This window comes from Hippocampus comes, unplaced genomic scaffold, assembly GCF_001891065.2.
Source record: "Hippocampus comes isolate QL1 unplaced genomic scaffold, H_comes_QL1_v1.1 scaffold246, whole genome shotgun sequence".
In the NCBI taxonomy this organism is placed as follows: Eukaryota; Metazoa; Chordata; class Actinopteri; order Syngnathiformes; family Syngnathidae; genus Hippocampus; species Hippocampus comes.
The window spans coordinates 949,573-962,922 of record NW_017806220.1 but is presented as its reverse complement, the minus strand read 5'-3'; the positions used below and the strand labels follow the sequence as shown (position 1 = coordinate 962,922).

Genomic DNA, 13,350 nt, shown 5'->3' with positions numbered 1-13,350 from the left:
CCCGCCAGCTAGTTGACGCAGTCGCAAGATACGAATGTAAGTCGAGCGAATAAACGTTTTCAGAAGACTGAGTTGTAATTTCATTTGCATCAACCAAATATTAGTGTACATGTTTCCGTGTTGACACATGATGTTTTGTTGTGCTTGCAGGAGCATCGTCAATGGCACTTTCTCAGAGGTCAAAGAGGCGATGTTCTCGCACATGCCGTCACTCCAACTGCTGTAAGAGCTACTCTTATTTTCATCAACCAGGCACGTGCGCAAACATTTTGGGGCAGGTGCTTTATCCCCAGAAATGGGCACCCGTTGTCAAAATGATAGTTAAGAAAAAAAACGCATTTCTTTTTTTTGTTACACAATCAACACAGTCACTCAGGAAGGAGGTGAAGGGAACCGACGGTGAATATGAAAAGACTACGCAGGTCCGTGTGCCAAACAAAAATGAGATAAAAATAAATGATTTAAAAACTTTTTCCCCACTATTATCCTGTAGAATGTAAAACTTTAATTGAAAAAAAAATATGTATTCGAAATGGGAATGAAGTGGAAAATCAGTTTCAGGAAAAAAAAAACAGCTGCAGAAGGGAGACTTTTTTCGGCAAAGGGGCAATAGCTTTAGCACCACCTAGTGGCGATGTGTGCACATGCCGACTAAAATCAAGACGTTCATCATAAGGGTTTGGTGTGGATTATTTGGGGAACTGTGGAGCCCGAGGTTGTTTTGTAGCTTGTGCATGAAAGTCACAGATAGATTGATGACCTAATAAACGCTTTTAGAAAGCTTTTAGACGCTTCTAACACCTTGGCAATTATTGCAAGCATAGCGGTACAAGTCTTTGGCTTGCCACCAAGAGCCATCACTCTCCCTACCGAAGTGCTGCTGCCAGTGTGTGACAACAGCATCCACGGCACGTTTCGAAATGAAATTTGCCCCCCCGCCCCACCCCACCCCACATATTCAGCCTTTCACATGAGTCTGTCCTTTGTTTTATTCCAGGCTTCTCAATTCCAACTCTCTTACCACCATAAGGGATGATGCCTTCTCTGGCCTTCCACATCTCGAATACCTGTAAGTGTGTCGCAGGAAATGAAGGATGGGTAAACAGACTGAGCAAGTTGTTGTTCTTGGACAGGTTCATTGAGAGCAACAAAATCGAGACCGTCTCCAAATATGCCTTCCGAGGACTCCGGGACCTCACCCACTTGTATGTTCCTCACTTTACATTTGGCTCAACTGGAGATGACGGCAGAGAAGATTTTATGGATTGTTGTGTTTGGTTGTCCGACTGTTTTTGCGGCCTTAGGTCCTTAGCAAACAACAAGATCAAGGCGCTGCCTCGGGATCTCTTCAGCGAGCTGGACTCGCTCATCGAACTGTAAGTTTGGCAATATGCGGGTTTTTTTTTTTTTTTTTTGCTTTTGTGGTAATCAAAAACGTCAGCGGTCATCTTCCACAGCGACCTGCGCGGCAACGTCTTCCAATGTGACTGCCGAGCCAAGTGGCTGATGACGTGGTTGCGGAACACCAACGCCACCGTGTCCGACGTGCCGTGCGCCGGGCCGGAGGACCTCAAGGACCGGCGCCTCAACGACATGAGCTTGCAAAACGAGTGCGTCTCAACGGGTGAGAAACGACAACACACAAACCTGCGCCACGTCCAGAAACAATATTTAGCTCATAACACGATCAAAGCACACTTGAATAATAAATAAAATCCAGCAAACTCACCGGAGAGGCTGATTATTAAATGTCTTGAGAGAGATCGCTACCGACACATTTTCCAGCAGTCAAATTTTGCTTCCTCTGACAAACCAGTCAGAGGACAGAAAAATGCTGACATTACTGTGGCACGGCCAGTTAGCCCTATGAGGCTAATTTATTTAAGGAAACAGTTTCATTGCTAATCTTGTTTGGAAGTATATGCCCTCCTCGTCCAGGACTGCAAATTTATGTGCAACGTCATAGCATTTGGAAATACTGTGTTGTAGCCTCGCAAGTGAGCTCTCTTGTAACACTGGCAGTTCTCAGCATCTTTGAAACCAAACGGAGAGCTGATTTGGAGCAAAAAAATAAAATAAAAGGATACCTGCAATGCATACTGCGCAGAATGAGATGAAGCACAAGTATCCGGAGAGAGGCGGAAAAATGACATTGCTTCGAAATGGAAGCTGTCGGTTGGTGCATGACTCAGCATTGACGACGAGAATTCCCTTTGGCAGATTTCATCCTGCATCAAAGCGTGAGCTCAGAATCCCTGTCCGTCGACACGTTCGGCTACAAGAACGACGTCTTCGTGGCGGTCGCCGCTCCTGGCGTGGAGAGCTGCATGGTCCTCCAGTGGGACCACATTGAAATGAACTTCAGGACTTATGATAACATAACGGGTACGCTTGTCCTCCAATTCGTGGCAGTCCTCTGGTTTTCCGCGGGTCATTAAAAAGCATTATGGGCCATTGAATGGATTTTGGTCAAAATTAAGGCCATAAATGGCATTAAAAACCAGTCAATGTCGGTTAGCAATTAGCACCCAGCAACCTAGCTGGGTGCTAACATTAAAAAGCAGTCAATGTTGGTTAGCAGTTAGCACCCAGCTAGGTTGCTACAGCTCCTAAAGGGGTCTACATGGGCACTCCCGGACCCATTTGAGAGCCAAGAGCCGAGTTTTTGCCAGACTTCCAAGTCACTTGCTCTTTAAACTTGAGGTGTATTCTATTCAGCAACTCGGATAACATAGCAGATAGCTCGTGTAACATCTGCGCACGAGTACGCATCAGTATGAAACTTAACTAAGTAAGCTAAATAATGGAAAGGAGTGACTACAGACTTCCAAGTCACTTGCTCTTTAAACTTGAGGTGTATTCTATTCAGCAACTCTGGTAACATTGATAGCTCGTGTAACATCTGCGCACGAACGACAGCACGCATCAGTATGAAACTTAACTAAGTAAGATAAATAAGGGCATACAATGCAAAAGGAGTGACTATAACTCGATTTGGCAATCATAAATCTGATCTGCGATTGGCTGGCAACCGGTTCAGGGTCTACCATGCCAACTGCCCGAAGGCAGCTGGGAAAGGTTCCAGCATGCCCGCGACCCTCTTGAGGACATGCGGATTAGAAAATGGATGGATGGATGGTTAATTGTGCAGTGATCCCAATAAGGAAATCCCACCTCGGCGAGCCGTCACAGTGGACTTTTGGACTCTAGCTGGTCTGGTTTTCACATCTTTCTTTCAGGTCAGTCCATCGTGGGATGCAAGTCGGTGGTGATCGAGGACCAGGTATTCGTCATCGTTGCTCAGCTCTTTGGCGGCTCACACATCTACAAGTTCGACGAGGACCAAAGCACCTTCACCAAATTCCAGGACATCGAGGTGTCCAAGATCTCCAAGCCCAACGACATCGAGGTGTTTCAGATCGGCTCCGATCGCTTCTTCGTGATCGCCGACAGCTCCAAAGCGGGCCTGTCCACCCTCTACAAGTGGAACGACAACGGCTTTTATTCCTACCAGTCCCTTCACGAGTGGTACCGCGACACGGACGCCGAGTTCCTCGACTTGGACGGGAAAGCGCACCTGTTGTTGGCGAGCCGCTCGCAGGTTCCCGTCATCTACCAGTGGAGCCGCAGCAACCGCAAGTTTGTCCTGCAGGGCGAGATTCCCGACACGGAGGACGTGGTGGCCGTCAAGCACTTCCGCATCAAGGGCGAGCTCTACCTGGCCGTCACGCGTTACATCGGAGACTCCAAAGTGCTGCACTGGGGCGCCAAGCAGTTCTCGGAGATCCAGGCGCTACCTTCGCGTGGCGCCATGATCCTGCAGCCGTTCTCCTTCAAAGAGCGCCACTATCTGGCCCTGGGAAGCGACTACACCTTCTCGCAGATCCTTCTGTGGGATGATCAGCAGAGCGTGTTCGAGCGCTTCAAGGAGGTCTACATCCAGGCGCCGCGATCCTTCACCCCCGTGTCCACGGACCGACGGGACTTCATCTTTACGTCCAGCTTCAAGGGCAGCACGCAGATCTGGGAGCACGTCATCGTCGACTTGAGCTCGTGAGTCCCTGCGCCGTGTTGCCAGGCTCGGACAATCCAAAGTCTTCCGCAAAATGAGGAGCGACGTGTCGGGGGATTTGGCTCGCAAATGGGTGCGATTTTTATTTTATTTTTTTCAGAAAGTTGCCAGTAAATTTCCGAGAAGTTCCGTGTCAATTTCCAGGAAGTTAAGATGGGGAACTGTGGAAAATTATCAGACTCAAGCCTTAATAGGAACATTTTTATTTTCTCTGAAGCAGACATTCTATGACGGCATTTCAAAAGATTTACTTGCAACTAGCATTTGATTGAACAATTAATTACACTGGTCAACCCACAAATTTTAAGTGGATATTGCTTTATGTGTCCCTAAATGTATTTTTGATGCTGATTTGAAAAATGTCTGGACTTTTTTTTCTCTGGCACATCAGGTTTTTGAAATTCTCATTATTTGTTTGACGTGTAAAAGCTTGCGCCAGATGGATTTTACCATGCATTTAATTTCCAGCTATGATATTTCAGAAAAAAATGTTGACCCCTTTCTGAACCCAATATTACTAAATAGAATATTATTATTAATATTACTATGAAAACCTGATATGCTAGAGGAAAAAAAGGATCAAATTCTGAATTAGCACTCAAAAAAAAAATCATAATCTAGAGAAATTAACTTGCATCAAATTTTGCAAAAATTTGCTCATTTCACCGGAGCAAAATCATGAATGAATAATTACCACCACCACCACCCCCCTATCCAAAAACCCCAATGAAAAAAAATCGCCTCTCCCTTCCCAAAATTCCAAATCAGGTCTTCTCAAATTTTTTACGCCAAGCGCCACCAAAAACGTTCCACTAAAATGTATCGCACATCAGTAAAATACAAACTGTACCTCAGTAAAAGCAAGCAGTATGATATGAAATGCAAATTTCTTGTACTTAAAGTTAAATACAACTGAACAGAACTTAACAAGTGTAGTGTGCCGGATTAAACGCAAACCTCATGCCAGTGTGGCACGTAGCACGGTTTGAACATTTCATTCATGGATTCTTTGCGCACCACTCGATGCAGCACACCCGCTTTATTTGCCCAGTCTCAAAATCATCCGTGCATGTGACGTCGGAATGCACGTTGCATGTCGGGGGCGTGCGCTCCATCGCCTGCACTGAGCATAATCAGCTGTACTCGAATGACATTTTGCTCTTTTAGACACGATTATGCTAGGAGCTAAACTTCCAAGTTTGTAAATTCCTGCTTTATTGCCTAACCCCCATGGAAAGTTTCAAACGTTCCAGTTCCCCGATGGAGAGTTTAACTTCTTTCCATGTAAAATTAACCTGGAATTTTTGACTGCACCCCCTCAAATTTTCACCAAATGTTGAGGTGTGATTGAAAAAAAAAAATGAAAAGGAAAAGACCATTTGTGAGCTCCATGCCGTTGGATGGAAGCCCGCGTGCTAACGTCCCGTTTGTTGCCTTCTCAACACGTTGCCGTCATGAACGGGTGTCGCAGCCCTTTGCTTCTCCTGTGCAGGGAATGTCTTGAAGCACAAACCTTCAATGATGGTCATCCATTACGGTCATTATGCCACACCGCTAACAATGTTTCATTTGGGGCCGGGGGGGGACAAGGCAACGCTCATCCAACACCAAATGAGACATGAGCCATGTTTCCGAATGACACATTTGTACTCAAAAAAAAAAAAAAAAAAAACGCAGACAAGCCTGGCCCTCCAAAATGGATCTCAACAGCTTTGCGTAAGGACGTCAACCTGTTTGAGCAGTTTGTCAGAGCATGAAAGCAAATATTTGAAGCAAAAGATGTTCGAAACGTCATGAATATCCATCCAAGCTTTCCGAATGTCAACGTAATAAAAGCCAACATTACAAGCTGGGCTCGACTATTACTTCTCCGTGCTTTCGATTTGGGGCAGGGGGGACTCAATGGCTCTTGTGCAGCTTGACCCTAAACCATTATTATCACGAATAGTAGGCTTAAAGAAATAAACCCATAGATTGTATTGTATGGCATTTAAGATGACCGTTCTTAGCACTGTTAAAAAATATAACACGTTTAAGAAAGTGTTTAAAAAATGTGTTAAGTGTTAAACGTGTGTACAGTGAGGTATAGTAAGGTTAAAAAAAGACCATGCAAAGTGAAGCATTAAAAAGGCAAAATTTTGACTTTTTTTTTAATAAGGAAAACTAGCAATCTATAATATTGCACTTGATAGAAATGTAGCTTAATGACATAATTAAATAGAATGTAAATAATGAAACTGATTTAATGCTGCAATCCAGTTCAGTGTGCCACTCCTTCTAGTGTCCCCGGCTTGACCACCAGGGGGCAGTGCTGTTTTAATAGTTATCCAGAAACAAACAAAGAGGAAGGCTACTCATTCTTTTTCGTTGCGGTTAAAGAATAGAAGTCCGCGAGTCCTGTCGTATTCTACGTGTTGCTTCCAAACCTCCGATGATCGATGCTAACCGTTTGTATGTCAATGGTGCTTAGCATTGCGTTAGCATAAAAGCTAAGTTCGGCCGACGTGGTTGTTTTCAAAACACAAGGTGTACTTCTATCCTTGTTAGTTTTGTTTAATTCTAGAGTCCGCTTCAGCCGGGAGCGGCACGAACCATCTTGAAGCCACTTTTTTTTTGCAAGAATCGCTCACTATCGGCCAAACTCCGCTGCTTGCTGTCAAGTGTAAAAAGTTCGCAGGCACCATCACAGCGCTCAGCACTCGAACGTGAGCCGCCGACGCGTACTTTGCTGTCCCGACACGCTCGCTGGCTCAATCGGTGGCATCCACCGCGTTGACGTTGCTGTCCAGCTGGTGTCGAAAAGACATCCTGGCTTTGGAGGAGAAATAGACGTGGGATCCCCGAGCTAGGCCATCGCTTCCCCATGACGCGCTGGAGGCCACGCGGAGATTCCTCTCCTCTTTGTGGGTGACAGCAAATAGTCAAGTTTAGCCCAAAGGCTGCGATTCGGTCATCAGATGCGCGTCTCACCTGCCGCTGTGGGGAAGCCTTTGTTTTTGCAACGCTCTTTGCAGTGTCTGTAGAAGGGGAAACACTGCAGCATCTTCACACCCATGATGCTAAACTGTCGAGAAAAGACCACAAGGCCGGTAAATTAATTTGGACCAGTCAGAAAACGCAATGCTGAAAAGAATTATTCCCCCGATTTCTAATCCATTTTCAGATGACGACACGGTAGCTCGCGATCAACACAGAAATCGACGAATGACATCACCTGCCAGGTGAGTTGTCGAGTTTTTATTTTCTGCGTTGCTTCAATCCCCTCACAGAATCTTTTTGACCCAACATGGAGCAGTCTCAATTTCTCACATGGGCTTGTTGGCATTTTACCAATTTATCAAGATTCATACGTTATGTCCGGCGTCCCCGCTCATTTTATTTTGTTCGCCCGATGGGATGTTGGAAATCCAATGTTGCTTTACTTATTACTTGACAATAAAAGTAACTTAATTTTCTTACCAATTGCTTCAGTTTTAAAGGAACAAAATTAATTTACAGATTATGAGTTACAGATGCCAACAACCCCGCTTAACATAAAATTGACAGCCAGTTTTTAGACAGTACTTAATTGGAAGAATTTTTAACATTGACGTCGAAGAATGTTTTTTTTTTTTTTAAACATAAAATAACCGTTTTTGACTTAACATAAGTAATGGTTTATATTTGGGGAAAAATGAGTCTATGGATTTCACTTAACAAAAATACAGTTTGGTTTTTAAGGCCGTCTCTTTTGGCCTGACATATTAACTGTTCATGTTGTCATTGCAACCGTAACATTTAAAATATATACTGTTTGTAGATGAAAAGATTACTTTTAGGGACCTTGTGCACTCACAGCCATGTGGGTTGTTCTCTTTAAGCTTGAATGTGCTACGATACTTTTTTTTTTTAATGTACTGGTAGTGTTTTTGAAACTATATCACACTTTGTCAACAGCAAAGAGTTTGTAATGTCCCTTAATATTTCCTTTAGCTGACACAAACATTGTAAAAATGGATGTACTGGAGTGACTACATCATTGGTGACAATCATCTGCAGTACTCGAAGTAGGACAGCTGGTATTGTTTGACTTTTTTTATGACCAGATTGTCCATTGACCTTTATTTTTCCATCCTTGCATGCGTATTTTGACTTTTACAATTCATGCCTGTCTGGACTAAGAATGAGAGCTGGATTGTAGTGTACTTATTGTCAATCTTGTGCAATGTCAACCTAAGCAGTGCGGGACTACAAATTCAGATTAGCAAATTAGGTCACATTGCAGAAACAGGCAAAGGCCGAATGAGCGGGTGGGAGACCTGGCCTATTTACAACCGTGGGTGAAAACGTAGCTTGCCACACTTTTCCCTTTCCTTCGAATGTTCCGGGTCAGGTCAAATGATTCTGACAGGAGTCGCGGCACTTGCTCATCTGTCCGTTTGCACCCGAAAGACATGAAGTCTTTTCTCACTTTTGATCGATGCAAATACGCCGCTGACACAGACTGCCTTCTTTCTTGCAGGTGGCAGCTGCGCGGACGCGAGCGACGTCATACGGCCGTCACCCGTTCGATCGCATGTTTTGATGGTCCGCATGCAAAGACTTCCTCTTGTCAACAATAAGCTAAACCCCACCAAACACGAAGCGTTGAAGAGTGGCGCACACCACACGTGTGTCATCAACCAGGTTGAGGACAGCACTGTGTTCTCTTCAAAATCATTTTCGCGAAACAAAAACTAGTTGCAATCCGAAACCATCACAGTGGATTTTGCAAAGCAATCCAAAGCACCCACCTGACTCCAAGAGGACTGCAAAGGGAGCGGGATGAGGTGCGAGCCAACAATGGAAAGCTTCCTTGTGTTCCCTGCACTCGCCGAGTGAACTTTAAATAGCTCCCCCCCAGCAGTGTAGGACACGCCTGCTTTCTTTTTTTTTTCCTCCCTCTCTCTGACTCTTCTTCTCGCTGCCCTTCAAGCTTTTTGCCTTCATCACATAGTCACTGAGGGTCGTCCAGTACTTAGCGCGATCCTTTTTCTTTCTAAAGCGCTCATTTGTTACAGCAGTCTGATTGTGCGTTTAAATCCAATCAATCGTGAATGTTTTCCCCAAACAAAATGACTACAGAGATGTTTACAAAGCTTCATTGTCAACATTGATGACATCACGGGGGCCACCCGGCATCAAATATGAAGGACGGCTGCTAAAAGACAATCTGGCTAGTCTGTGAATCAATCTTTGGAACATCCACGCAAAATCTCTTCGGTTCTCCATTTTAAGCCACTTCAAATCAAAATGGCAGACTTGCTGTGGCGTTTTAAGGTGTTTTTCTTTCTTTCTTTCTTTCTTTTTTTTTTGTCACTGAAAGTGGCTTTGGAGGTTTTGTTGTTCAAAAGCTCCTCAGCTTTAGTGATGCTGATAGCAAATGTATATTTTCACCACTTGCAAAAATGTGGCTTAATAAAGTTGATTGATAAAATAGTGCTCATTTGCAGTGCTAAGATACTGTTGCTAAAGGAAAGGAGCAACAGTCAAAGTTGCTTTTGATGGCTTCTGAATGTCTAAAATCCGCTAGGTTTGTCTTCCCTTCATGATTTAGCACTTCCTGTCTTGGCCAAAACCAAGATGACACATTGACCACAAGCTTCCAAATGTTGGTTAATAAGTGCGAAAAGCAAGTAAAAGTGCAACCATCTGGTTAAAAATGGAACAAACAAGTGAAGCAAGCACACAACGAGGATTCCGGCTGATTCCTGCTAGCGGGAAAACAGGAGCGCAGAGGCGAGCCGCCAAGAAGGCCCCGCCAACTCGTTACGTCATTCTTGTACTTATGCCCGCCCGTCCGTTCCCGAGCCAGCAAGTATTTCACTTGTCCTTTTTACACTATATTTACACTTGAAGGTTACAAAGCTCACAATTACCAGCAAGCCACCGCGTGGCAACAAAAGCTTAAAGGCTTAACCTGCACCACCATCACCACCACCTCCTCCTCCTCCTTCTCTCGTCACAACGCGAACCTTTGACCCTGTCTGAACAACAACAATCCTATTAGACGCGGAATAAGACGTGTAATCACATACGGGACGTGTCTGGCCGCGAGCTAGCCGCGATTCATCATGTTTGAACCTTTTACGCATTTTTAATTGGAAAACTGTGATTCGTTCATTTACATTTTCGACAATGGAACAAAACGATGATATGAAGTGCTTGAATGCCCACTTTTTCAATTTCAGGAGCTCTCCACACAAATTTGAGCCGGTGGCTCTCCGGGCTTTTTCTTGTTCAACAACTCCTGTGCATTCTTATTTGGAAATGACTGCTGTTACATTACTCCTCCACTGGGTGCCGCTCTAACACATCTTGGAACAGATCTCTGAATGTGTTCGATTTGATATAGAGAGCCCAGGATGTAGCAATGTGGCAAGACTTTCCAAATGACAGTGTGTCCAAATGCTGAGCGCGCTTGGAATGGCCACTTCAAGTTGAGGACAAGGCTGCAAGAATTGTTAAAAATCAGATGACGGTTTTCCCAGAGAAATATACAGTTGTTTGTGCTGCACCAAATGGCCAACAGGTTTCAGTTGTAAATATCCAGCAATAAACACAAATGAAAGAGACACTGCAAAACACTGATGCCTTTTAGCTCTGATTGATATGCATTGTCCCAAAAAAAAAAAAAATGCTAGCGGGTACTAGTTAGCCCCAAGGACAACACGTGTATTGAAAAACTAGCTCATCGGCGATGGGACTTATGAAGAAAAATTAAAACAGAAGATGAATAATATTTATTGACATTTATTTGAACTTAACATGCATTTCCCTTATACCAAATATTTTAGATTTTGTTTAAAAAAATAGCTTGTGTTCAATGGGAACATTTTTATTTAACCTGTCATTAAAAAAAAAAGGTAATTTTAGAGCTGTAATTTTCATTCTGTGATATTTTTGCTCACAGTTATCATACCGCCAGAATCGAATTTTGGCCAACGCCTCGATGGTGGCCACTTGTCACATTCCTACAAAATGTACACAAATAAAAAAAAATTGTTAATTTAAGAGCTCTAATTTTGATACTGTGATATTTTTGCTCACAGTTACCATACCGCCAGAATTGAATTTTGGCCAACGCCTCGATGGTGGCCACACATTCCTACAAAATGTACACAACATGGAGTCAAAGTAGCTTTAGCTGCAGTATCACTGCTACAACGAGAGCTATAGTGAAGAAAATCCCGAATTGCTCAATGCGCGAGGATTCCATTGCGTCCCAGCAGCCGATTTCACAACCCGCTTTCATCCTGCGGGGGAGAAACCAGAGTTATCTTACGTGGGAAAATCTGTCAGATGTTTGGCAGGAGGTTGCGGATCCTGATGACTGGCCTACCTCCTTGCTCCCGCGACAGTCCCCGCAAATGCAGCCAAGGCAGCCGTTGACCACCTGAACCCCACACAGCGCCAGTTGCAGCACGCTCATCGTCAGCAGGATGGAGAAGAGAACCACGTGCCACATCACCGCATTCTTGGGGTATTGGCACACGTCCCACAAGGTCTGGTTCACCAAGTAGCTCTCACTGCCCCTGGCAGGACGAATCAGTTTCCACGTTAGCTTTTGTGGTTCCATTCCGAAGCATCAAATGCAACACGGCCCTTATCAAGAATGGCTGGTTTCAGTCAAATCCCGTTCAAAGAGCATCTGCGAAAGCTGCTTTTACGCACAGAAGGCAGGTGGTGGCGGGAGAGGGCACTCACGTTCCGAGCTCCTCGAAGGGGTACGTCCAAGCGTCTCCCGCCACGCGACACTTGGGTCCGATGGCCAGGCCGGCCGAGGCCACGCTGCAACAGTAGATGGCGCCCACCAGACCGAAAGCCGACGAGAAGACCGAGTTCAACATCTGGCAGCGGTGAGATGAACCCGGATGTTATTTGGATGCCACACCCCCCGCCCCCATGTTTGCCTTTGTTTGTTATCTAATGGCAATCTAATCTCAACCACTCACCCGGCAGCGGTTACCGCAGCAACCCTTTCCGCAGCAACCCTTGCCCCCGGCCCTGATAGCAGAGCAGCTCGGGCACAGCATCTGAAAACAGCGAAAATTAGGGGGTGGGGGGGTCAAAAAAGTCACTTGCGCCTCAAAAGGGTTCTCGCAAGGCATGTGATGAGGCCTTGGGCAGCGTTTGACGCCACACGATGTTGGCACCTTCACCTTCGAAAAGTTCCTTTCAATGCCAAGTCAGTGATAACTTTTCAAAAGTGTTTCGAGAAATGCCCATCCCATTGTTGGCCCGAAGCGGTTGCGTCATCCTGCCGACGAATCCCCAAAATAACGGCCGCGGTTGTCGAGTTACTCACAAAGAGGCCTCCTCCGATGAGACCCCCCATCAGCCACACCTGCAGGGAGATCTGATCATTTTCCAGGCGTTTACCGTCGGGGAAGAAGAGCAGCAGGTTGGCGATCATGCAGACGAAGGCCGAAGGCAGCAGGATCAGGCCCACCAGACGGGCGCACTTCCCCGTACAACACATCCTGCCTAGCTTTCGACGGCTTTGCTGCCACAAGCTCGAGCGGCCAAAGAGACGAGCAAACTGAGTGCGTCACTCGCTGAAAGTCAAACACGTCAAAGCGGAAGGAAGCAAGACAGGGAACAAAGGCCACCAAGGGTGGATGTGCGCGTTCATTTTCCACCTGTGATAGGCTGCAGGTGATTATCGATTATCTCCCAGTCGACTCCCGCCATTATTTGAGATGAATTGATCTTGTTTATTCACTGCTTGGAGTATTTCTGCGCGGCCTGTCGACGCTTGACTGGTGAGGCGGAGGGGGTGAAGGTGAAAGGCTCACTCGTGTTTTCATGGCACGCTCCCTCCAGTGTTACCATTGGGACTGTTGGAGGCTCAAGGAGAGACAACTTGGTGTTATCTAGTGATGTGGAGTCGTCTTAAAAAAAAAACAAGAGTCCATTATTGTGTTGGTGTATTTTTCAGGATCCGATTAAGTGTCATGTTAATGATTTTTAATGTGACCTTTATTTAACCAGCTTGAGGCTGATAACCGCTTTTTCAAGATTAATCAAATAATCATCAATGTCAAGAGTCAATGCAAGAAAAGGTGATAAAATGAACTGGTCTTTTTGCAGCATTTCACAAATTTGATTTTGAAGGAGATGCATGGTCAGTCTTAGTTTGTTTATTAAATTTTTTTTACAAATAAAATAGTTTTGTCATTCATTTTAGCACACTTTTTTTAACGATGGAAGGGATTATATTTTATGTATCTATCCAGGATTTTGTGTCGCTCTTAATA

General features: G+C 45.0%; 2 protein-coding genes across 2 annotated transcripts in view; one reads left to right on the top strand and one right to left on the bottom strand.

Moving 5' to 3' along the window:
- The window catches only part of lgi2a (leucine-rich repeat LGI family, member 2a), a 4,932-nt gene extending 357 nt beyond the window's left edge, over positions 1–4,575 (top strand). The window contains exons 2-8 of the mRNA XM_019855976.1: positions 123–222; positions 998–1,069; positions 1,134–1,205; positions 1,305–1,376; positions 1,458–1,624; positions 2,221–2,385; positions 3,240–4,575. Of these exons, the coding sequence (XP_019711535.1) occupies positions 123–222; positions 998–1,069; positions 1,134–1,205; positions 1,305–1,376; positions 1,458–1,624; positions 2,221–2,385; positions 3,240–4,057 (1,466 nt within the window). The 3' untranslated portion in view covers positions 4,058–4,575. The remainder of the gene's footprint in view (positions 1–122; positions 223–997; positions 1,070–1,133; positions 1,206–1,304; positions 1,377–1,457; positions 1,625–2,220; positions 2,386–3,239) is intronic.
- Positions 4,576–11,115: 6,540 nt separating this feature from the next.
- On the bottom strand, positions 11,116–13,222 carry tm4sf5 (transmembrane 4 L six family member 5). Its single transcript, XM_019856106.1, has 6 exons — positions 12,733–13,222; positions 12,399–12,648; positions 12,046–12,126; positions 11,798–11,940; positions 11,433–11,625; positions 11,116–11,346 (listed from the first exon to the last, which is right to left on the bottom strand). The coding sequence occupies exons 2-6, from the start codon at positions 12,570–12,572 to the stop codon at positions 11,329–11,331; spliced, it is 609 nt and encodes a 202-aa protein (XP_019711665.1). The 5' UTR covers positions 12,573–12,648; positions 12,733–13,222; the 3' UTR covers positions 11,116–11,328.
- Between the last annotated feature and the right edge of the window lie 128 nt (positions 13,223–13,350).